Raw genomic sequence first — 23,939 nt, 5'->3', positions numbered from 1 at the left:
AGAGGGGGCCGAGGCCCAAAGACACACACGTCCGCACAGGCTCGGGGCACCAGCAGCCCCAGACACAAGGCCGATTTTCAGGGGTGTCCCAGGTTTAAACTCCTTGAGCTGCCTGTGGGCCGCGATGCCTGTGAACCGTCTCGCGTGGTCGTCTGGAAGGCCGAGTCCTAAACTGCCTCTGGAACAGAGCTTTGTTCCACCCTTAACACAAACTGAATTAAACGAAACAGAAAACACACGTGCCACAGGCCCTCACTGAACACAGACACGCTGCCCCGGGCGCTTCCTCCAGGCCAAGACTCGGCCCTCCCCACCCGCCGCCGTGCCCGCGGCCACCCTCCCGGCCTCGACAGACAAAATACTGTGGTTGCAAACTCCAAAACTTCCCTGAGAACCTTGTCCATGAGCTTCCACTGGAGACTTTGAGCTGCTTTTCGGATTTCTTCCAGAAAACAAAAATAAATCACTTTGTAATACTTCAGTGCCCCGGCGCCCCCTCGGGGGCAGGTCACAGCCCCAAGCCTGGCGGGGGCATCGTGGGAGACACTGATTTCCAGGCACCCCTTTGGATAAACCCGCCCGAGGCCGCAGCGGGCTTCGAACAAGAAGTCACTGCGCGTTGGGGATCCCACCGCGAGGGCAGGGCGTAGGAGGTGAGGATGAGGCGGGCTGGGCGCTCCTCGGGCAGCACGGCCTAGACCTGGATGCCCCTCACGGCCTGCTTGATGCTCTCCAGCAGGTCCTTGTTCTCAGGGTTCTGGTAGCACTCCCGGTTGGAGTACATGTCGGTGAGCGTGCTCACGTAGGCATCGAAGTTCTGTTCGCATATTGGCTCCTAGAGAACAGCACCAGGTTAGCAAGCGCCACCCACGCAGCGGTGGGGCAGCATGACCCACGTCCCCATGTGCCCTGAGACAGGCCCAGGCCAACCAGGACAGTGCTGGCCCCACCCCCCTCGTGCACAAACAACCAGGAGTGTTTCCCTCTGCAGCGACCCCAGCAACAGGCTCTCTGCTGTTGGAACCACCGTTTAGTTTGGGCTTCCTAAGGGACCCGGGAGGGCCACCCGCCTGCTGGGGCCATGGGAGCAGAGAGGATCCCCACAGAGGGCTCAGGACCCTGCAGCAGGACCCAGAGGCAGGTGGGTGACAGACACCTGCCCTCCCTGCCCTCGGAAGAGTCCCTGGGGGGCTGCCAGCTCAGCCGTGGTGCCCGCAGGCCCGGGTGCTGCCTACCAGGTGCGGAAGGCGGATATTGGCGAGACTTTGGATGAGGGCCTGGCTCAGGCCAGACAGCTCCAGAAACAGGGCTTCGTTCTGCTCCTCGATGAGCTTGTTCTCCTCCTCGATGCTCTTCAGGTTCTTCTCCATGGAGGAGATCTGTGCCAGAGAGAGACTTGAGTGTCTCCTGCCCACGGCCCCGTCGTCCTGGGAGCTCACTGGGCCGGACCGCACATCTCCCTAGCAGAGGGCAGAGCCCTGGGGTGGGAAGAGGCAGGGACCCTGCCTTCCTGTGGGGGTCCTGCCACGAGTGAGGGGCGGGCAGTGCCCTGGCCCTCGATGCAGGAGGCAAAGGCGAGGGCCCTCTGGAGACAGCCGACCCCGGGGAAGCCAGGGAGGGGGTGCGGTGACTGAGTTGGGGCTGTAGTGGCTCCACTCTCTGGCCTCGTCTGTCCTACAGGGTGGGGTGAGAGCACAAACCCCACAGTGCCCGCTCTCAGTCTTGGACACCACCAGCTGTGCCCTTAACCCCGGGGCTGCTCATTCCTGTCTGTAAGAGGGGAGTGACCACACCCCTCACGGGCGTCAGACGGCCCTGGGGTCTCCCCCCGGCTCAGAAAGCTGACAAGCTGCCTCCCCAGGCCAGGCACGGGGAGTCTTCTCGCCGCCCCACCTGGCCACGAACCTGCCCAGGGTCACGCTGGCCCCGAGGCCCTTGGTGTCAAGGGACAGCCCCCAGCCTGACTGCACATCTCCGAGGAGCCCTGGGGGCAGAGGCCAAGTGCCCAGGAAGACCGTGTGTGTGGCACGCGGGAGCAGCCTCCCGGGAGGCTGTGTTTGGGCCTCGCCCTCTGCCAGGAGTGCCAGGCGGGCAGCTCCGGAAGGCACGAATGGGAGAGAAGGACCCGCCTTCCCTTCGCCTTCGGCCTTCTGGAGAGAGTGCCACTCACCGCGCTCCTCAAAGGGACGGGGGCTCCTGAGTCCTTCCAAAGAGTTGCCAGTGAAAGGCAGGAATCTGTCTTTAAAACACTGGTCTTGGCAAGTAAGGAGAAATCAGGACGCTGCTAAGGGCCCCGGGGCCTTGAGAGGAAGGAGCAGGGAGCACAGGTGTGGCCCCCCCCAGGGCCGCAGCTCTACGCCCCAGAGCCCTCACTGGGGGACGGAGACAGGTCTCCGTGGCCGCGGCCTGTGAACCTGGGGGTGGCTGCGTGGGCGTGTGCTCCACACGGCGAAAGCCCTCCCAGTGGCCACGGGCCGGCGCGATTCGTATGCAGGCTCTTGACGTGAGCCTGTCGACCAGTACAGAAAAGGGCAGAGTGACAAGACACGTGGGGTAGGGACACGTCACGGGCCCTCTGCAGCCTGGGGCACAGGGCTTGCCACCTTCCCATCTGTCCCTGCCCGGGAAGGGACTCTGCCCACAGGCCCTGAGGGGCTGGGTCACCTCCTTGTTCCTTGTCCTTCCAGCCACTGGGGACACACTGGGTGTTTCTGCCCCCCTCCACGCTGCCAGCATTGCTCCAGGCTCCACTCAGCTGCCCGAGGGTGGGGACGTTCTTATTTTCAAAATAAAATCTTTACTGTCTTTTTTTCTGATTACAAATGCTCACTTTGGGGAAATCAGAGAAACATGACGCACACGTTTGACGTAATTTGTGACCCTGCTCCTCACAACAGCAGCTGCATCGACCCCACTTACTCCGGGACAGTCACTTAAGCTAAAGAAATGCGGTCATCACGCCACGGTCGCAGGAGTAGAATCCTATTCTTGAATTTGCTGGTGAAGAAATCGAGGAACAAAGAGGCCAGAAGGGTTGTCAGGTGACTCGGCTGGCACCTGGCTGCGCCAGGGATCTCTGTGTCGCCAAGCTACAGAGATCAGGCCGTCAGGCCCTACACTGGTGGGACCAGTAACCCTGACAGGACCGCTGACCCTGACAGCCCTGCTGACCCTGACAGCCCTGCTGACCCTGACAGGAATGCTGACCCTGACAGGACCGCTGACCCTGACACCCCCGCTGACCCTGACACCCACGCTGACCCTGACAGCCCCTGCAGACCCTGACAGCCCCGCTGACCCTGACAGGACCGCTGACCCTGACAGGACCCTGACAGCCCTGCTGACCCTGACAGGACCGCTGACCCTGACACGGCCGCTGACCCTGACAGCCCCGCTGACCCTGACAGGACCGCTGACTCTGACAGCCCCGCTGACCCTGACAGCCCCGCTGACCCTGACAGCCCCTGCTGACCCTGACAGGACTGCTGACCCTGACAGCCCCGCTGACCCTGACAGGACCGCTGACCCTGACAGCCCTGCTGACCCTGACAGCCATGCTGACCCTGACAGCCATGCTGACCCTGACAGGACCGCTGACCCTGACAGCCCTGCTGACCCTGACAGGACCGCTGACCCTGACAGGAATGCTGACCCTGACAGCCATGCTGACCCTGACAGCCATGCTGACCCTGACAGGACCGCTGACCCTGACAGGACCGCTGACCCTGACAGGAATGCTGACCCTGACAGCCCTGCTGACCCTGACAGGAATGCTGACCCTGACAGCCATGCTGACCCTGACAGGACTGCTGACCCTGACAGCCCTGCTGACCCTGACAGGAATGCTGACCCTGACAGCCCTGCTGACCCTGACAGCCCTGCTGACCCTGACAGGAATACTGACCCTGACAGCCATGCTGACCCTGACAGGACCGCTGACCCTGACAGCACCGCTGACCCTGACAGGACCGCTGACCCTGACAGGACCGCTGACCCTGACAGGACCGCTGACTCTGACAGCCCTGCTGACCCTGACAGGACCGCTGACCCTGACAGGAATGCTGACCCTGACAGGACCGCTGACCCTGACAGGAATGCTGACCCTGACAGGACCGCTGACCCTGACAGGACCGCTGACCCTGACAGCCCTGCTGACCCTGACAGGACCGCTGACCCTGACAGGACCGCTGACCCTGACAGCCCTGCTGACTCTGACAGCCCTGCTGACCCTGACAGGACCGCTGACCCTGACAGGAATGCTGACCCTGACAGCCATGCTGACCCTGACAGCCATGCTGACCCTGACAGGACCGCTGACCCTGACAGGACCGCTGACCCTGACAGGAATGCTGACCCTGACAGCCCTGCTGACCCTGACAGGAATGCTGACCCTGACAGCCATGCTGACCCTGACAGGAATGCTGACCCTGACAGCCCTGCTGACCCTGACAGGAATGCTGACCCTGACAGCCCTGCTGACCCTGACAGCCCTGCTGACCCTGACAGTCCTGCTGACCCTGACAGGAATGCTGACCCTGACAGCCATGCTGACCCTGACAGGACCGCTGACCCTGACAGCACCGCTGACCCTGACAGGACCGCTGACCCTGACAGGAATGCTGACCCTGACAGCCCTGCTGACCCTGACAGGACCGCTGACCCTGACAGGACCGCTGACCCTGACAGGAATGCTGACCCTGACAGGACCGCGACCCTGACTGGACTGCTGACTCTGACAGCCCTGCTGACCCTGACAAGACCGCTGACTCTGACAGGACCGCTGACCCTGACAGGACCGCTGACCCTGACAGGACCGCTGACTCTGACAGGACCGCTGACCCTGACAGGAACGCTGACCCTGACAGCCCTGCTGACCCTGATTGGAATGCTGACCCTGACAGCCATGCTGACCCTGACAGGACCGCTGACCCTGACAGCCCTGCTGACCCTGACAGGACCGCTGACCCTGACAGCACCGCTCACCCTGACAGGACCGCTGACCCTGACAGGAATGCTGACCCTGACAGCCCTGCTGACCCTGACAGGACTGCTGACCCTGACAGGAATGCTGACCCTGACAGCCATGCTGACCCTGACAGGACTGCTGACCCTGACAGCCCCGCTGACCCTGACAGGACTGCTGACCCTGACAGCCATGCTGACCCTGACAGGACCGCTGACCCTGACAGCCCTGCTGACCCTGACAGGACCACTGACCCTGACAGCCCTGCTGACCCTGACAGCCCTGCTGACCCTGACAGGAATGCTGACCCTGACAGTCCTGCTGACCCTGACAGGAATGCTGACCCTGACAGCCATGCTGACCCTGACAGGACCGCTGACCCTGACAGCACCGCTGACCCTGACAGGACCGCTGACCCTGACAGGAATGCTGACCCTGACAGCCCTGCTGACCCTGACAGGACCGCTGACCCTGACAGGACCGCTGACCCTGACAGGAATGCTGACCCTGACAGGACCGCGACCCTGACTGGACTGCTGACTCTGACAGCCCTGCTGACCCTGACAGGACCGCTGACCCTGACAGGACCGCTGACTCTGACAGGACCGCTGACCCTGACAGGACCGCTGACCCTGACAGGACCGCTGACTCTGACAGGACCGCTGACCCTGACAGGAACGCTGACCCTGACAGCCCTGCTGACCCTGATAGGAATGCTGACCCTGACAGCCATGCTGACCCTGACAGGACCGCTGACCCTGACAGCCCTGCTGACCCTGACAGGACCGCTGACCCTGACAGCACCGCTCACCCTGACAGGACCGCTGACCCTGACAGGAATGCTGACCCTGACAGCCCTGCTGACCCTGACAGGACTGCTGACCCTGACAGGAATGCTGACCCTGACAGCCATGCTGACCCTGACAGGACTGCTGACCCTGACAGCCCCGCTGACCCTGACAGCCATGCTGACCCTGACAGCCATGCTGACCCTGACAGGACCGCTGACCCTGACAGCCCTGCTGACCCTGACAGGACCACTGACCCTGACAGGACCACTGACCCTGACAGCCCTGCTGACCCTGACAGGACCGCTGACCCTGACAGCCCTGCTGACCCTGACAGGACCGCTGACCCTGACAGGACTGCTGACCCTGACAGGACTACTTGTACTAATGACACTAATACCGGTACTACTGCTAATCGTCATGAGCCTGGCAAAGCTAATGCACTGCTAACACTAACACGACCGCCAGCCCTGGCAGGGCAACCAGCACCGGCAGGCCACCCCATTGCAGCGTGACCTCACAGACACCGCGCACGGACTGCCAGCACGCGCCCAGTGTCCCCGTGTGTCAGGTGCCACGGTGTCCACCAGCCCAGGCCTGACAGCAACCTTGATGGGTGCTGATGGACACTGCGCTGTCCCCAGGACGGACGTTTGGGTTGGGGGGGCAGAGAGCCTGGGGCTGGGGACAGTGCCACCCACCTGGGACTGCAGCTGCACCATGGCGGCCTCCATCTCCGAGTTGGACTCGTTCAGGTCTCGGATCTCCTGGTTCAGCTGCTTGATCTCCTCGTCGTTCTCCAGCACTGCCCCAGAGAGAAACCCCAGTGCTGGCTCTGCCTCAGGCCCGGCCCGCGTGGCATCGGGGGGCCTGCTCTCTAGATGGAGCCGGAAGCCCCCGGTGTGGCAGACACTTCTGCCTGGCTTTGCAAGCTCGTCTCTCACTGGGGCTCGCACCCCTCACTCCGCACTGGGAAATCTGACTTGAACACTGGGAGAGGGGTGTTTGCTGTTCGCCTCCTCGCCTATCTGGCAGGTGGGAAAGGTTCAGTTTCTCTGGGAGGTATTCATTGCTAAGACAAAAGTGGAATTTTGTGCAGATCACGCTACATTTCCTAGTCACCTAAGTGGAAATGAGTCACCCTTTCCACACACTCATCAGACATGGCTTCTTGTGCCAGCAGAATTGATCCCAGTGGTCACCAAAGCCCAGGGTCGCGCAGGCATGGCGGCCTCCAGCCCAGGGCCCAACACATGGCATCAGGAGCTTCAGAGCCACGGTCAGGAGAGCCGTCAGCTCAGGGCAAGGGGTCTGTCTCCACCATGACTCATTCCTGGAGGGGCTTCATCTCCCTACTCCCTTCCAACCAGCAGGAAGAGGGGCCGGGCTCTCGTGCACCTGGGTCCCCAGTCGCGAGCAGGGAAACGCAGGGGGCCGTGCTTACCGTCACTGGTCTTGAACTTTGGGCTGAGAACCTCTTCCCCTGAGAGTTTTCCCTTCTTTCCAGCAAATGTTGCTCTGGGACAGCCTGACAAACTGGAAGCAGAGGTCACACATCATTGACCAGCACAGGGTCCCACACCGTGGCCAGTCCGAGGTCAGGCTTTACGGGCCAGCACAAGGCAAGTTCCAGCTCACCCCGATGACCCTGTGGGCCTTCCTACGGCCAAACTGCTTCTCGTCACCTCTCTGTCCTTCCTGGAGTGGAAGAAGCTACCCCCGGTCAGGCAGGGGCCAGGCAGGTGACGCCCCCTGCCTGGCACGCCATGGTGGACCCTGCCTGGTGCTGGAGGGGCCGGGCTTTGCTGCCCTGAGCGCTGCTCCCTCTGTGTCTCAGGCCCACCCGACTCGCCTGCCGGTGCTCTGCAGCCCTGACTGTGCCCCGACCCCGAGGAGGCCCCCCTAGTGGACACTGCCCCAGGAGACCCTTCAGGTTGTGGCTGCAACGATACTCACAGATGATTCCTTGGATATAGACATTAAAACAGAAAAATGCATAAAAACATGTGGATTCTAAGGCATGATTTAACTTAATGCAGCAATTGCATCCACATCGCAAGTAAAGGTAGACTGAGGCAAGTTGCAGCGTCCATGGGAAGCCCAGAGCGTGATCCTCCGCCTGCCCGACCCAGGCCCCAGCAGCGGCCCCTGCGCCCCTGCGTCTGCCCCAGCCCAGGCCAGACGCAGCCCCTCCTCCGCTCCTCGCCGGGCCCTCACTGGCGCTGCGAGCTGAGACCTCACCAGCTGGCAGCCTAGAAGGTCCTGGCTCGGAAATTTCCGCCTCAACTCCTTTTGCCCCCCCTTCCCGGGCGGCAGCACGCCCCAGCCCCAGCTCCTCCAAACTTGTCCGGCAGGCCAGGCCGTTCCAGCCACTCCACCGAGGGCTTGTGCCCGGACCCTTCGGAGAAGTTCCTGCCTCCTCCCCAGGGAGGCCTTCCTTGCCCGTCCCTGCCGCTCTTTCCCCAGGGCACCGCCCACCACCCGCCACAGCAGGTGTCTCACTTATCTGCTTAGGGCTGCCCCCCTGCTGTGTGTCACTTACTGCTCCCGGCTGCCTCCCCGCCTACCCCGCCAAGGCTGCGCTCCACAAGGACCAGGGCTGCTTGTCCTTTCGTTCTCGGCCCTATCTCCAGGGCTTGGTGCACAGTGGTGTCAATGCTTTGTTAATTGAATGAGTTAATTAATCTTGCAGGGTTAGGGTTGGGGCAGAGGAAATAAGGAAGGAAGGAAGGAGGAGAAAAACTTTTCCTGAGAAGTTAAGAGGACGTGAGTGTCGGACACAAGGCTCTGCTCACGTGTGGCCCCCACGTCCAGCTCAACACCCGGCCCGGAGGGACTCGGGGAGGCTGTGGAGGGAGGCCGGAGAGGAGGCCTGTGGCACAGACGTGGCCGGCACCACCCAGCACCAACACAGCGTCTTTGGCTCCCTCCGTCAGCTACCCGCTTGGCCTTGCCTGTCTTCTCTTTCTTTCTTTTCTTTCTTCCCTCCTTCCCTCCTTCCTTCCTTCCATTTCTTCCTTCCTTTCTTCCCTTTCCTTCTTCCTTTCTTTCTTTTCCTTTCTTCCCTCCTTCCTTCCTTCCTTCCTTCCATTTCTTCCTTCCTTTCTTCCTTTTCCTTCTTTCTTCCTTTCTTTCCTTTTCTTTTTTTCCTCTTGAGACGAGGTCTCGCTCTGTTGCCCGGGCTGGGGTGCCGTGGCGCGATCACAGCTCACTGCAGCCTTGAACGCCTGGGCTCCAGCGACCCTCCTGCCTCAGCCTCCCCAGTAGCTGGGACACAGGCACGCACCACCATGCCCAGCTAATTTTTTTATTTTTATTTGTTTTTTGTAGAGACGAGGTCTCACTAGGTTGCCCAGGCTGGTCTTGAACTCTTGGCCTCAAGCGATCCTCCCACCTTGGCCTCCCACAGTGCTGGGGTTACAGGTGTGAGCCACCACGTCTGGCCCTCCTCGGGGGTCCTGCCCCGCCCCAGCTGGGGCCCCTGCGTACTGCACAGACGGGGACCGTTACCTTCGGTGGGTGAGGAAGCTCCCATTGGCGTGGCCAGAGCCATCGCAGCCGGGCGTGGGGCAGGCTGGCCCCTCGTTCTTCAGGGACTTCCAGGAGAACGACGAGCCGTTGAGGGAACCTTCCTTCTGCCGCCGGGCAGCCAGCGGGCAGCCAGACGCGCTTCTGTGAGAGGCGTATTTACCGCTGATGTGGCCAAGCCCCACACAGCCTGGAACCGGGCACCTGGCACAGAGAGGCCAGAGGTGAGGACGGAGGCGCCAGGGTTGGGAGGAGAAGCCTGGAGACCCTCCCGAGACAGACCCAGAGAATCCGCGTCGCACACCAAGGGGGCTCCTGAGTGCCGGGCGAGGACAGCCAGGGTCCCGGAGCCCTGGGGGAGAAAGTGGCCTCCAGGCGGGGTGTGGAGACCGCAGGGCCATGCACAGCCGGGGCTTAGCAGGCCCTCCCCTCCCCACCCTCCAGCAGCTGTGACCCTGCGCCTGGGGGCGGCTCTCGGGCCCTCACCAAGGCCTTGCTGCCGGGGTCACTTCTGTGCCACTTCAGCACGTAGACTCTTGCTGTCAGCCAAGACCACCCAGAGGACAGCCCCCGGGACCTCGCACTGAGCGTGGGCCTGGGGAGGCCGGGGGGGCTGTCGACCACAGGAGGATGACAGGGGCACCCTATGCCACTGGGATATCCCATAATCAGTCCTACCAAGGCTGGCCTGGGTGGCGTTTTCCTTTCCTTTGCTCTGGGTGTTCACGGAGAGACGGAGGCCCTCATGGAAATAGCACAGATGTGGGCTGACGAAGGCCCAGCACAGGGTGCGCCGGAGACACACAGGACGGTCCCTCTCCGGGTGTCTGTCCCACTGCCTCGCGGCTGGGAGACCAGATCACCCAGGAACTCACACCTGGCCCAGGACAGGATCTTCGATCTGCAAATTGCAGTCTCCTTTCTCCAGCAAAGGAAACTCATCCAAACTACCATCGGTCACACAGTCACTGTGCGCTCAACTCCTGGTGGCCCAGGACCCCAAGAGGGGACCCCGTTGCCCCATTTACAGAGAGGGCCCAGAGCATACAGAGGAGTCCAGGGCAGGCAGCCCTCAGGAGGACAGAGGGCCGTGAGCAGGGGCTCGTGCTGCAGGGGGGGGGGCCCGGGGAGGGCAGGGCAGGGCTCGCTGCCCCCACGATTCTGGCCTCATCTTAGGGCAGTCATTGCAGACATCTTCCCAGCCACAGCGGCCAGGGCCCGGCTTCCTCCTCTCTCCTTCCCGGTCCCTTTCCTATTCATCCTGCCCACGGGCTCTGGGACACTCAGAGATGTGCCCTGGGCCAGTCCGAGGTCGTCCGGCCAGCCGGCCAGAGCCCGGGGCCAGAGCACCGCCAGGGGCTCCTGTGGAGGCCCCGGTTCCATGCGTGGCCCCCGCAAGCCCGGATGCCTCAGCCGGACCCGGCACAGACAAGCCTGAGGTGGGGCCTGGGCCAGGGAGAGGTGCCTGCTGAGGCTGTGACATCCCAGGAGCAAGTGGCCAAGGGAGAGGTGGCTCTTCAGTCACTCTACACGGTGGAATCTGAACTGAACTTTTTACTGACTTTCTCGCAAAACCCTAAGACCCTTCCTCGGGAGGAACTGCTGATGCCCCTGGAACTGCAAACCTGGAGAGTATTGCGGACACGGTTTCTTCCTCCCAGCACCCGGTGTGGCACGTCACACCGTTGGGGACGCCGTGCTGAGGTGAGCGCGGGGCACTGGGTCGGTGCGGTTTCCTCGCTCCTGGGTCAGCCGGGGTTTCCTCACGCGTGGCCGGGCCCAGGGACCATGGGTGCATTTCATTTGTCAGATGCCAGTGTGGCCAGGGGCAGGGGGTGGGGCGGAGGAAGCATTCACTTCCTGACTCCAGGCTGGAACCTCCACAGACTGGTTTTTTTTTTTTTGGAGACAGAGTCTCGCTCTGTCACCCCAGCTAAAGTGTGGTGAGGCCATCACAGCTCACTGCAACCTCAAACTCCTGGGCTCAAGCGATCCTCCTGCCTCAGCCTCCCGAGTAGCTGGGACTACAGGCATGCGCCACCATGCCCGGCTAATCTTTTTCTACTTTTTGTGAAGACGGGGTCTCGCTCTTGCTCAGGCTGGTCTCAAACTCCTGACCTCAGGCGATCCTCCCGCCTGGGCTTCCCCGAGTGCTAGGATTGTAGGCGTGAGCCACCGCGCCCGGCCCACCAGAGTTTTATGACCAGTTATAAAGCTGTGGCAAAAGGGATTTACCACTGAGTGCCGACGTGACTTAATTTTAAAGGGTGCCGGCAGGAGATGTCAGCCCCTGCAGAAACACGGATATGCGTGTGATGGGAGCCCACGGAATCCTACGCCTCCGCAGGACCCGGTGCGTCCTGCAGAAACACGGATGTGCGTGTGATGGGAGCCCACGGAATCCCACGCCTCCGCAGGACCCGGTGCGTCCTGCAGAAACACGGATGCGCGTGTGATGGGAGCCCACGGAATCCCACGCCTCCGCAGGACCCGGTGCGTCCGTCCAGTGTCTGCTCCAGTCTGCACTTGTTTAAAGATGCTCGTCAGTTATGAATACAGTTAAGGTGTGTGGCAGGGGGCCCCTAAAACGGAGGTGCTAGGTGGGCGGCCCCCGTTTGCCGTGGAGCTGCTGGGACTTTATCCTGCAAACGCTGAACTGTCCCTGAGTCACAGTCTCCACTTGGCTTCAGAACTCTTGTTTTTGTAAAAGCAATGTTGACAGCACATTAAAAAGAGGAAAAGCATTTTTCCTAGTTAATTTGAAAAATGCTGATCTTGATTTTAATCCTTTGCAGACGTAGCGCAGTTCCCTGATAATGTCCGTGCGGCAGGCTGCTTGCTAAATCAGAGCATTGTGTTTACGTGGCCACAGACCAAGCCCTGGTTCCTCGGGGGGAAAGTACTTTCCACACAGCCCGGCATTTAGCATGCAGCATCCGTCACACAAACAGCCTCCTAGTTTGCATTGGCAGTTTCGCACTCATTCCAGTTTTATTGTAAAAATTAAATAAATAAGCCAACTACAGCCCTGTTACCCCAAACAGCTGGGGGGGCTGTCCCCTTCTGAAGGAAGTGACGTGAGTCCGTCAGGCCCCTCCCCTGTGGCCGAGCAGACGTTTGGGCACAGCTGAGCGAGCGAGTCTGGGGCGAAGCCGCCGCTCTGGGCTCAGCGGGGAACGGTCAGGGCAAACCTGCTTCCCGCGGGCCTGCCAGGCCCTGCCCCACACAAGCTGCCCCGGGACGCAGAGGGCAGGCACCATGGCGGCCACAGCCGCAGCCCCCACTGCTCACCCGCCAGGGCACCCACCGTCCATTCTGCCAGCGCCAGGCGAGAAACCCCCGGTCCTGGGAAAACCGGCCAGGGGGTCACAGCACTGTCCCCACCCACGAGTGGGCGGCGCCGGGGCCGCGTCTCCTGCTGGGAGAACAAGCTGGACACGAAGCAACCCCCCCCCCAAGCAGGGTCCCGCAGAGCCAGGGCTCAGCCATGACCCCCCAGAACACACATCAGCCCCCCCCCCCCTCGCTGCTGTGAGAAGGGCAGTGGAGTCTTTTTGCTTCAGAAACTCGGGTCACTTAAGGCTGAAGATGTCCTCTCTCCTCCTCCAGCAGCGTCTGGTTCCCAGTTCTGATCGTCCCGGGCGTTCTCACCCTCCTGCCCTCCGCACGGGGGCGCGGACGGTTGGACACACAGAATTCAAGGTCCAACGTCTTTCTAACCATCCTTTCCTTCCGGACTTCTGCGCCTGACCTTCCCTGCCCGACGAAAGCCCTGCAGAGGCCCTGAGGCCATGCCCAGCCGGCCCCGGCCCCGGCAGCAGGGCGCTCTGCCCCTCAAACGCCCCAGCTCTGAGAAGCCCAGAGGGGCCAGCGGCCAGGCTGGACAAGACACCGGGCTCACGGCACCGTGGGTGCCCATGCACGGGATATGAGAGCTTCCCTAAAAGGGCATGTTGGCACAGGGCCACTACTGAAAAGGGGATCTAGGAGGGCTTCTTAATTATGAAACACAGAAAAATCCCAATTCTGCAAAGCAATGAAGAAGCCAGCATGGCCTGACGTACTTCATCAGCTCGGGGTCCTCCTTGTCGTCCTTGGTGGGGGCCACTTTCACTCCGCTTTTCTTGGCACGAGGGCAGCCTGACAAGCTGGTTTTGAAAGAGGAAAAGGGGCCACCTTAGTCCCGGAGCAGCAGCTTCCGCACCCGCCTCATCCCCTCCCTCCAAGGTCCGGGAGCCCCGCGCCGAGCCGGGTGGGAGGACGGGTCATCGGCCCCCACTGCCCAGGAGCGTCTGCGGCCGCAGGGCCTTCGCACAGGGCGGGGCTGGGAGGGAGACGGCTGCCGAGTGCCGGCTCCCAGCCTCGACTCTCTCTTCCTGCACGGGGCAGCCTGGGAGCAGCAACAATCCGGACTGCAGAGGCGGGACGGAGCTCCGCTGTCAGCACCGCCCAGGTCTCACTCAGACCTTCGTCCCAGGAAGTGCTCCCCACCCCCCGCGCGGGCCCAGGACCGAGGGGCGGCAGGCTCACCTGCGGTGGGAGGCGTAGTTCCCGGTGATGTGGCCGGAGCCGTCGCAGCCGGGCGTGGGGCACCTGCAGACGAAAGGCAGCTGGGACCGGGGCCTGCGAGGACGCCTGTCCTCAGTCCAGAGACCCGGGACCCCCGGCAAACGACCGTCTGGGCTCAGTCCTCGCGGGCACCCACCCCACCGCCCCCAGGCTGCAGTCCTCAGTGCTCCCCTGCGGAGGAGCTTGGCGGAAGCTCTGCTCACCGGCCTCCTGCCAGCAGCAGGGAGTCTCAGGGCTTTGGTGTTTTGCCCTCAGCCCTCCCAGGGCGGCCAGGGCAGCCGACTGCGGCCCAGACACCGGGCCTGGGTGTCGGCACCAGCCTGTCGGCCCCCTGCATCCAAAGGGGTGATGGGCTGCCGTCTCCACCTTCTACAGGGTCTAGGCTGGACTAGAAGCATCCAGAACACAACCTCAAACATGAGAGCTCAGGAAGGCAAAAGTAACACTGAGACCAGTCGTCTTCCTGGACGGGCCGCGAGGGCTGCGGCACAGCCGGGCGGTGAGCTCGCCACACACCAGACAGCGCCGGCCGCTCCAGCCCAGCGCCTGTGGGCGTAAGCGCAGGGGTCACAGCCGGTGGCTTTGGCAGGGCGGTAGGTGCCAGCAGAGGGTAAGGACGGGAAACACAAAAGTCCAACTTCATACACCCAAAAATGCTTGATGAATGTATCACATAATGTGGTAAAAAATTCCACTCCAATATTACAAGTGTGGACGTTCTTTAGTTATTTTCTCCCTGACGTCCACCGAGGAAGGTGTGTGAGTTCCGGCCGGTGTTGTGGGGCTAAAGCCACCCCTCCCGGGTGCCGATCCGCCACGTCGACTTCCGATTACCCCTGTTCTGGGAATGCCTCTAGATCCCTGTTTCATCTGCTGTCACCGTGAACCCTGCCCTGACCTCAGGACAACCTTGACCGTGAACCCTGCCCTGACCTCAGGACAACCTTGACCGTGAACCCTGCCCTGACCTCAGGACAACCTTGACCGTGAACCCTGCCCTGACGTCAGGACAACCTTGACCGTGAACCCTGCCCTGACCTCAGGACAACCTTGACCGTGAACCCTGCCCTGACCTCAGGACAACCTTGACCGTGAACCCTGCCCTGACCTCAGGACAACCTTGACCGTGAACCCTGCCCTGACCTCAGGACAACCTTGACCGTGAACCCTGCCCTGACGTCAGGACAACCTTGACCGTGAACCCTGCCCTGACCTCAGGACAACCTTGACCGTGAACCCTGCCCTGACCTCAGGACAACCTTGACCGTGAACCCTGCCCTGACCTCAGGACAACCTTGACCGTGAACCCTGCCCTGACCTCAGGACAACCTTGACCGTGAACCCTGCCCTGACGTCAGGACAACCTTGACCGTGAACCCTGCCCTGAGGCAGATTCGTGCAGCAGCCTCAGGTGTCCGTCCCGTTCCTTCCCCGCCGTCTAGAAGCCCGGGGTCGGGGGTGACGGTGCGGAGACCCCCCGGCCCGGCTCCCCTCACCACTGCCGGGACAGTTTCTCTCTGTCTGAGACACGGGGTGGGTCAGCCTCGTTCTCTGGCCTCTCAGCTTCCTCAGACTCTAGGGCAGGTTTGCACAGAGCTGCCCACCGTGGCACGGCGCTGGCGAGCGGGACGAGGTGACCCGGGGCTGCAGGTGGACTCAGCCCTTCGGTCTGCAGCTCTGCGCCTGGCCCCGGTGAGCCCCCCAGCCCCGCGGGACCTGGGCCGGAGTTCGTGCCTTTGTGCAGACAGCCTGTCACGGGGCGCTTGGCGGAGGCTCTGGGGCCCCAGGGGGCCTCCGTCTCCGTGCTGTGCACATGGCCCTTCCTGGCCAGCGTCTTCCCCAGCACGCGCAGCTCTGGACTCCGGGGCAGGACGTCGTGCTTGGAGGACAGGCGAAGTCGGGCGCTCGACGCAGTCCTGTGGCAGGGCTGGCCCCGCCTCCTGCAACCTTCTCTCTGGCCCCTCGGAGTTTGCCTGGGGTGCCCTCCTGGGGCGTCTTGGGTTTTCTCATCCTTGCCCTGTGGGTCACATGTCAGACGCCTCCCGGGCCCACCTGTCAAATCATTCCTCTGTCTCTATGGGATCACACTGTGGGCACCACGCCCTCCAGCCGTGGGACGCGTCACCAACATGTTCCCGCTCTCCAGAAGGCCAAGTCCAGGGAGCTGGAGACAGCCCACGGCTCCTTCTGAGCTGGCAGTTGTCTGGTAGCCGGTCCTCTTCTCGGTGGCAGGGAAGCCCCTGGCAGCGCTCAGGGCCAGCGCCGTGAGCAGTGGCCACTCGGGTGTCTGGGCCACAGACCCACCCAGGCCTCAGCAGGGCGAGCAAAGCCCCGGGCTGGGAGTAGCACCAGTTGTACAGGGACGCTCCGATGGCGCCTGTGTGTGCGTGTGGGCGCGACTCCCACGAGGTCAGCAGGCACCTGACACACAGGGGAGCCGTCCGGGACACCCCCCTGAGACCCGGTTCAGTGTCTTTTCTCAGGAGTCACATCCAAGCGAGGACAGTGTTCACGTGGTCAGAGGAGCAAATGTCCTCCCGGGGGCCCCTCACAGCCCTGTGGACCCACAGCGTCAGATCCAGGAACAGCGTCAGATCCAGGAACCCGCAGCCACCGCCGCCGTCCCCCACCCGCTCCTGGGCACCGTGTCTGGGCAGAAGGAAGCAGGGGTGTCTGGGGACGCCCTGCCCCTCGGCGGTGCCCACCAGGGCTCCCCTCCGAGCCCAGCCCCGTGCTGGGGGCACAGAGACTGCCACGCCCAGCAGGTGGGCCGCTGCCCTCCCTGCACACGCTGAACTGGGCGGCCTGAGCCAGCCGCGTCCTCCCGGCCCCACGTCCCCGTCCCTGACCACACGGCGCGTAAGGAAGGGAACAGCAAACACCCTCGGGATCCACGTAAAACACGGAAACTGCATCATCCCAAACTGTCTCCGCCACGAAAGGAGCCTCCCGTGCCCTGGCTCTGGCCGGGTCTCCTGTGCCCGTCGCTGCCACAAGGCTGGCCAGGGGCAGCCTGTGCTTGGTGCACGCGGGCCCGGTGGGGGGGGAGTGGGGAGCGTCACACACAAGCCACATGGTGGGCGGCCACCAGCGTCCCAAGCCCACGCTGGTCTGCGGGAGGCAGGGAAGCGGCCTCCCCGCGGAAAGACCCCCGGGCTGGAGAAGAGCTTCAGGGGGAGCCAGGACCCCCTGCGGCCCCCAGACCTTGCTGAGGCCGACGAGGCACCGGCTTTCACTGACTCAGAGAAGGTTTTCTGTCGCTGTTTCTGAAGAAGTTTCCAGCGGAAGCTCTTCAGAGGCTCTCAGTCTTCCAAACGCACCGAGCGCCCCCGACAGCTGTGCCCCCCGACCCAGATCACGCCAAGCTGCCTCCATCCGCCTGAGCCTCTGCCTCGCACAACACAAGGGACACCAGCAATGTCTGGGGACACAGTGCACGCGGCCACCTCTCTCGCTCTTAAATTACTTAGGCCCTCAAGTTGGAAAACCATGGAAACCAATCAGAGTTACAGAAGAAAAGCAAAATCGGAAAAGAAAATAGGAAAAAGGAAGCAGGAAGGACGGCAAGAGCAGGAGAAGGGAGAGGGGAGGGGAGGAGTCTCCGAAGCCGCAGGGCTGTCTCCACTCTGGGTTTCTGGGGCAGAACGGGTGAGTAAGTGAACGTGTGAATCTCCTCTGGCGACCTCAGCCTCAGAAAGCGCTTGTGTGAAACCCGTCGGCTTCCGGACACAGACTGAGATGGGGAACCCGGCCCCGGCCTCCTCTGTGGGAACGGGAGGGCCGTGGGCAGCCCGGGTGGCTGGGGCCGCAGCAGCCTCCACAGAGAGACCCAGTCAGGGCTGCCACGGGGGCTCTGGAAGACCCAAAGCTTTCCGTCCTTCCCTGGGCCAGCTCAGGTCCCTAGAAACTTTGGCAACTTCATTTCCTCGTTTTAGAGGCACCAGTGCCTGGCTGCTGTCTGGCCCCAAACAGAACGCGCCAGGGAGCCTTGGCCTGGATCCAGAGACCCAGCACAGAAGCCCACAGGACAGAGGGACAGCCCTGGAGAGCGGGACCTGAGGAGACAAGAGTGGGACCTCCTTCCTCCAGTGCCCAGGGTCCACGGGCTGTGAGGTGAGGTCACACAGCCCAGCTGAAGGCGCGAAAGCCAAAGGCAGCGAGAGTCCCCAACTGCAGCCCCGAGAGGACACGGACACCTGGAAGCCTCTGAGTGCTTGTGCCGGGCACGCGGGGCTGCTGGGCAGGCTAGCGGGTGCCGCAGGGCCGGCCGTGCCCACGCGCCCGGGACAGGCTAGCGGGTGCCGCAGGGCCGGCCGTGCCCACGCGCCCGGGGCAGGGAGGCACAGAAGCAGAAGGGCCGGGCTGGCAGAGAGAAGGCGCGGCTAGCATGGAGCAGAGCACGTCAGGGGCCCAGGGCCAAGGCAGAAGCAGCTGGAGGGTCACAGCAGGAGGGAGGGGAAGAGCTTTCTCGTCACCACCAGCGTCCAGATCATTCAGCAACAGCCACCCAGCCTGCAGCCGCCAAGCCACGGCCAATTCCGGGCTTTTCCAAAATCTCTAGGGCACGAGGAAAGCAGGCCCAGACGGCCCTGCGGGAGGCTGCAGGAGGAGCCGGGGTGGGGGGCGAGAACCGCGCAGGAGCTGCAGCAGCCCTGGCCCCCGGGAGGGGCAGACAGCAGCCCTGGCCCCCGCCAAGCGGGATCGGCCCGTCCACAGCCCTGCCCCTGCCCCTTCCAGGACTGCGGGGCCAGCCCGGGCCGGGCCTGGGAGGGGCCGATCTTGGCAGGGGCCTCGCGGGAGGAAGGAGAGCGAGAAGCGAAGCAAGCTGCCCTAGACAGGAGGTCAGGGAGCGCAAACATACTTGAGGTCAGCAGAGTGGGCAGCCATGAGGTTTCTGAGGCTCTTGTCAGCAAGAGGGCAACCAGAGAGGCTGAAAGAGAAGAGACGGGATATCGGGGTAAGCCAGAGAGGGGAGCAGAGAGGAGAGGAGGAAGACCCACCGCGAAGCACCCAGGCCGGGCCGAGCCGGGCAGGGACGAACCTGCGGTGGGAGGCATAGTTCCCGGTGATGTGGCCACTGCCGTCACAGCCGGGGGTGGGACAGCTGGACAAAGGAAAAAGAGAGTCAGAGGAGGGCAGTGCACACCTGCCGGCCTGCCCCAGGCCGGGCCTGCTCCGAGAGGGAACCGGCGCCCGTGCCTGGCTCGCCCGCAGCCGCACGGCAGCTCCCGCACCCGGTCCCGGGAGCACAGCCCTCGCCTTTCCGACCTGGGTTTCTCCCAGCGACTTAACTCAAGGAGGAAAACGCAGCCGGATTAAAGTTGAATACGGAGCTAGGATGCCTCTGAGGCACACGCTGTCACGTATGTGCACACGTGTGTGCCTATGAACACGCAGGCAGGGAGCTCCTCCCTTCTCCCGCCCCTGAAGCAGCAAAGCCTCCCCCGAGGAAGAGGCTGCAGCCCAGAGCCTGGGTCCAGCCAGCCCAGGGAGGGCAAGTCACACGCTGTGGGAGCCCAGTGGGATTCAGGGCGGAGAGAGGGGACCCCGGGAACGAGCACGTGTGGGGGCTGGATGTCCTGTGGCCCAGCTGTCTGCGCTGCCTCCCACAGTCTAGGACGGGGGGCTGGCAAGGGGGTGCTGACCAGAAGTGCTGACACTGGCATCCGACAGCACATGACCCCTGTCTAGCAGCAAGTGTGTCTGTCTCGACCGAGAGGACGAGCCCAGGGGGGATGGGCCATGGGGGACGAGCCCAGGGGGCACGAGCCCAGAGGGGACGAGCCCAGGGGGGACGAGCCCAGGGGGGACGAGCCCAGGGGGGACGAGCCCAGGGGGGACGAGCCCAGGGGGGACGAGCCCAGGGGGGATGAGCCCACGGGGGTAAGAGCCCACGGGGGGACGAGCCCGGGGGGACGAGCTCAGAGGGGACAAGCCTAGAGGGGCAGCCTCGGGCCCCGCTGGGCTGCAGGGCCACGGCTAAGTCTCAAGGCGGGACGCCGACGCCGCAGGCGCTGAGCCCAGGGCAGAAAGCACCGGCCGTGGACTCAGGGAAGGGCCCCGGCCTCTGGTCGCCCCAGGGGCGTCCTCCAGAGCTCTCTGCTCTCCCCTCAGCTCCCGTCCTGTGCACTGTCCTGATCTGTGAGCTGGGCCCGGGGCTCTTCCTTCTCTGAGTCACCTTTAGTGGGTTGTGTTAAGGCCCCATGCAGTGCAGAGATGACACCCTGTCACCTGTGGTGGGCTGCCTGGCTCAGGGAGGTGGGACGGGGCAGGGGAAGGGCCTGGACCGAGCAGGCCTGGTCACCATGGGTTGGGACCAGGGCCTGTTCCTCCCCAGACGACTGAAGGTCTCCTAGGAGTTGTGCTGGCCCAAGCGGGGACTTACGTGAGCAGCTCTTTCTTTATGTCCTTGGAGAGAAACTTCAGCTTAAAGTTGGTCAGGGTGACTTCCCCCGGGTACTTCCGCTCCTCAAAATTCTCTTCCGACACTTCCTGGTCATCTGCTTCAGAAGAAGCAAAAGAATGGGCTGCTGGCTCTGACTGCAAAAGACCAGCAGGGAGATGTTTTAACCGGCTGGCGGGGAAGCCCGGGCTCCCAACCCGGGGGGCAGGGGAGAGGGACCCTTCAGGACAGTGACAACAGAGGCATTTCCCGGCATCTCCTGCCTTCTGGACAAGGAAGGACGACTCGACTCCCCGCGACGGGACACAGAAGACACACCCTGAGGGGCTGCTTTCCTCCCCCCCTTCCGCCAGAGCCCCCGAGCTGCCCAGAGACAAGGAGGCCTGGGGGTGCTCAGTGCGGCCGGCTCTTGACACCCTCCGTGGCCACCACCACGACGTCACCGCAGCACGGGAACACCGGGGCCAGCTCCCTTCACAGCCAGGGATGGTGCTTGGCCGGCGACAGGTGCCGAGTGAGTGCCACTGCAGCACCGTGACGACGGTCGGCACCGTGACGGCCACAACACGCAACTCGGGAGACCACCTGGCCTGGCACTGCCCCCACCACACGCGGGCCCAGCACCGCGGGCCGGGCCGGGCACAGCTGCCCCCACCGGGGAGCCGGGGTCCAGGGAGGCTGGGAAAGGCCCAGGGACACACAGGGCCCGGCGTGTCCGGGACGGTAAATGGGGGCTGCCGCCAGGGGTGGGTGCGGGGGCCAAGGCTGAAGACGGAGCGGCCTTGCCCAAAGCAGGGGGAGGCCAGGAGCCTGGGGCGGAGCTGGAAGGAGGGGCTGAGTCAGGAGTCCAGGGCAGTGGTAGGAAGATGGGGAAGCCCCAATTCAGGAGGCATTTCTGGGGGTGACCGTGCTGGGGAGATGGGGGGAGGAGAGGCAGCGTTTGGGGGTGAGCCCAGGCTTCTGGCTGCAGAGTGGACCATGGACCACAGCTGCGGGGTGGAGCATGGGGACAGGCTTCGGAGGGCAAGGACCCCAGGAGTCCTGAGACCGGAGTCACCCACCGACGGTGGCTGTATCCCTGGGAGGGGACGTGTAAGGGGAGAAGCGGGGCAAAGCAGCCGGGGGAGACCAGTGCTGAGCCGGGGGTCGAGGAAAGAGGCAGCAAAGGAGACAGTTCGCAGTGTGGGGGCCCCACACCCCCTCCAGCCCAGGCCACGGCGGGCCGGGAGGACACGGCAAGGAGGGCGGAGCAAGGAGGATGAGGAGGGTGAGGAGGATGAGGAGGATGAGGAGGGTGAGGAGGATGAGGAGGATGAGGAGGGTGAGGAGGGTGAGGAGGATGAGGAGGATGAGGAGGGTGAGGAGGGCGAGGAGGATGAGGAGGGTGAGGAGGGTGAGGAGGATGAGGAGGATGAGGAGGGCAAGGAGGGCGAGGAGGGCGAGGACGATGAGGAGGATGAGGAGGGTGAGGAGGGCGAGGAGGATGAGGAGGATGAGGAGGATGAGGAGAGTGAGGAGGATGAGGAGGGTGAGGAGGGCGAGGACGATGAGGAGGATGAGGAGGGTGAGGAGGGCGAGGAGGATGAGGAGGGTGAGGAGGGTGAGGAGGATGAGGAGGATGAGGAGGGTGAGGAGGGCGAGGACGATGAGGAGGATGAGGAGGGTGAGGAGGGCGAGGAGGATGAGGAGGATGAGGAGGATGAGGAGAGTGAGGAGGATGAGGAGGGTGAGGAGGGTGAGGAGGGCGAGGAGGATGAGGAGGGTGAGGAGGGTGAGGAGGATGAGGAGGATGAGGAGGATGAGGAGGGTGAGGAGGGCGAGGAGGATGAGGAGGGTGAGGAGGGTGAGGAGGATGAGGAGGATGAGGAGGATGAGGAGGGTGAGGAGGGCGAGGAGGATGAGGAGGGTGAGGAGGGTGAGGAGGATGAGGAGGGTGAGGAGGGCGAGGAGGATGAGGAGGGCAAGGAGGGCGAGGAGGGCGAGGACGATGAGGAGGATGAGGAGGGTGAGGAGGGCGAGGAGGATGAGGAGAGTGAGGAGGATGAGGAGGGTGAGGAGGGTGAGGAGGGCGAGGAGGATGAGGAGGGTGAGGAGGGTGAGGAGGATGAGGAGGATGAGGAGGATGAGGAGGGTGAGGAGGGCGAGGAGGATGAGGAGGGTGAGGAGGGTGAGGAGGATGAGGAGGGCGAGGAAGATGAGGAGGGTGAGGAGGGTGAGGAGGATGAGGAGGATGAGGAGGATGAGGAGGGTGAGGAGGGCGAGGAGGATGAGGAGGGTGAGGAGGGTGAGGAGGATGAGGAGGGTGAGGAGGGCGAGGAGGATGAGGAGGGCAAGGAGGGCGAGGAGGGCGAGGACGATGAGGAGGATGAGGAGGGTGAGGAGGGTGGGGTGGGCGGGGTAGGCGCTCAGTCCCACGAGTCAGACGTGAGCATCGGAGGCCGCCAGGCCCAAGGTGGGAGCAGACGGGGGGACACAGCTGGGGGTGCCCCGCGCCGGACACCCCACCCCAGGCAGGACCCCGCCGGGCACAGGCGAAACCAGCCTCAGCAGTCCCAGGCAGACGGGGGTCCCGGCCCGGCCTCCCCCCGTCCGGGGCTCAGTCTGGGCCCCTCCTGGGCCCTGGCAGCTGAGGGGAGCTAGTGGCTGAGCCACGCGACCTGCTCCTCTGTGAAACGGGGTGATCAGGACGCCCACCTGCCAGGGCCCCATGAGGGGGTCGGCCCAGCCCCCACCTCCCGTCCTGAGGACCCTGGGCTGCCTCAGAGCCGGGCTTGGCTCTTCAGGACACGCGTCCTCGGGGGAGCCCAGAGTCAGCCGCACCCTGTCGGGAGCAGGTGCTGGTCGGCGGTACTGCCCCCCGGAAAGAGGCCAGTGAGCATCTAGAACCTCACGCCCAACGGCAGACACTCGCGGCCAGTTACCGTCCCCGGCCAGGAGCTCGTGTCACGGTGACCTTTCCCCCTAACACACGTCAACAGTACAAGTCACCCGCCAGCGCCACGGCAGTCTGCTAATGGCACGGCAACCCCAGGAAGTGACCCCGTAAGGACAAAAGTGGGGCGAGCCTTAGCTCTGAGAACTCCCACAAGGACCATCCCGGCCACCACTCGGCACATCGCCAGGTGCAGACGCAGAAGCCGACGTGAGGTGAGACCCCGGCGTCCTCTGCGCTTGCGAAGACAGCCCCGTTTCCCTTCCGGAAACGTCCCCTCGCTTTCATCTCTGCGCAGAAACAGCCCGCAGTGGAAGCTGCCTGTGTGGGTCACTCCCGTCTGTCCCCTCTGCCGCACGCGCCCGGCTTGGGACTCTTCCAAGCCAGGAGCCACAGAACCGGGGCGACCCCTCAAAACCATCGACCCTGACACACTGCGGGGCTCTTTTTTTACATGTTTTAAGGAAGAATTGGGAAAGGAATGGCCACTGCTGCCCAGACCACAGTCCAACGCCAGTGCCAGCTTGGGTCCGGTCTCAGGAACTCAGGCCGCTGCCCACCACGGGGGTCCGAAGCCCACGGGCCCTGGGCCAGGAGTTTCCCCGAGGCCTGAGCCCAAGCAGCCGAGCCCCTGTCTGGGTGGCAGGGGTGCTCAGCAGGGCTGGGGGTGGGCGGCTCAAAACCCTGAGCCTGTCCCCGGTCATCTCCCGGGATCTAGAATAATCCAGGCCTCCAGAGCCACCACGTTCCACAGAA

The 23,939-nt window shown here is 63.5% G+C and overlaps 1 protein-coding gene across 1 annotated transcript in view; it reads right to left on the bottom strand.

The window, feature by feature from the left end:
• Positions 1-694: 694 nt before the first annotated feature.
• The window catches only part of MYT1 (myelin transcription factor 1), a 42,132-nt gene continuing 18,887 nt past the window's right edge, over positions 695-23,939 (bottom strand). The window contains exons 12-21 of the mRNA XM_069495952.1: positions 20,234-20,388; positions 18,890-18,952; positions 18,710-18,778; positions 13,810-13,872; positions 13,344-13,427; positions 9,262-9,483; positions 7,196-7,287; positions 6,453-6,556; positions 1,236-1,379; positions 695-835 (exon numbers count right to left, since the gene is read on the bottom strand). Coding sequence (XP_069352053.1) covers positions 695-835; positions 1,236-1,379; positions 6,453-6,556; positions 7,196-7,287; positions 9,262-9,483; positions 13,344-13,427; positions 13,810-13,872; positions 18,710-18,778; positions 18,890-18,952; positions 20,234-20,388 — 1,137 coding nt within the window. The remainder of the gene's footprint in view (positions 836-1,235; positions 1,380-6,452; positions 6,557-7,195; positions 7,288-9,261; positions 9,484-13,343; positions 13,428-13,809; positions 13,873-18,709; positions 18,779-18,889; positions 18,953-20,233; positions 20,389-23,939) is intronic.

The sequence above is a fragment of the Eulemur rufifrons genome, chromosome 20, assembly GCF_041146395.1.
Source record: "Eulemur rufifrons isolate Redbay chromosome 20, OSU_ERuf_1, whole genome shotgun sequence".
In the NCBI taxonomy this organism is placed as follows: domain Eukaryota; kingdom Metazoa; phylum Chordata; class Mammalia; order Primates; family Lemuridae; genus Eulemur; species Eulemur rufifrons.
The sequence above is the reverse complement of the archived record's forward strand: the minus strand, read 5'-3'. Positions and strand labels throughout refer to the sequence as shown.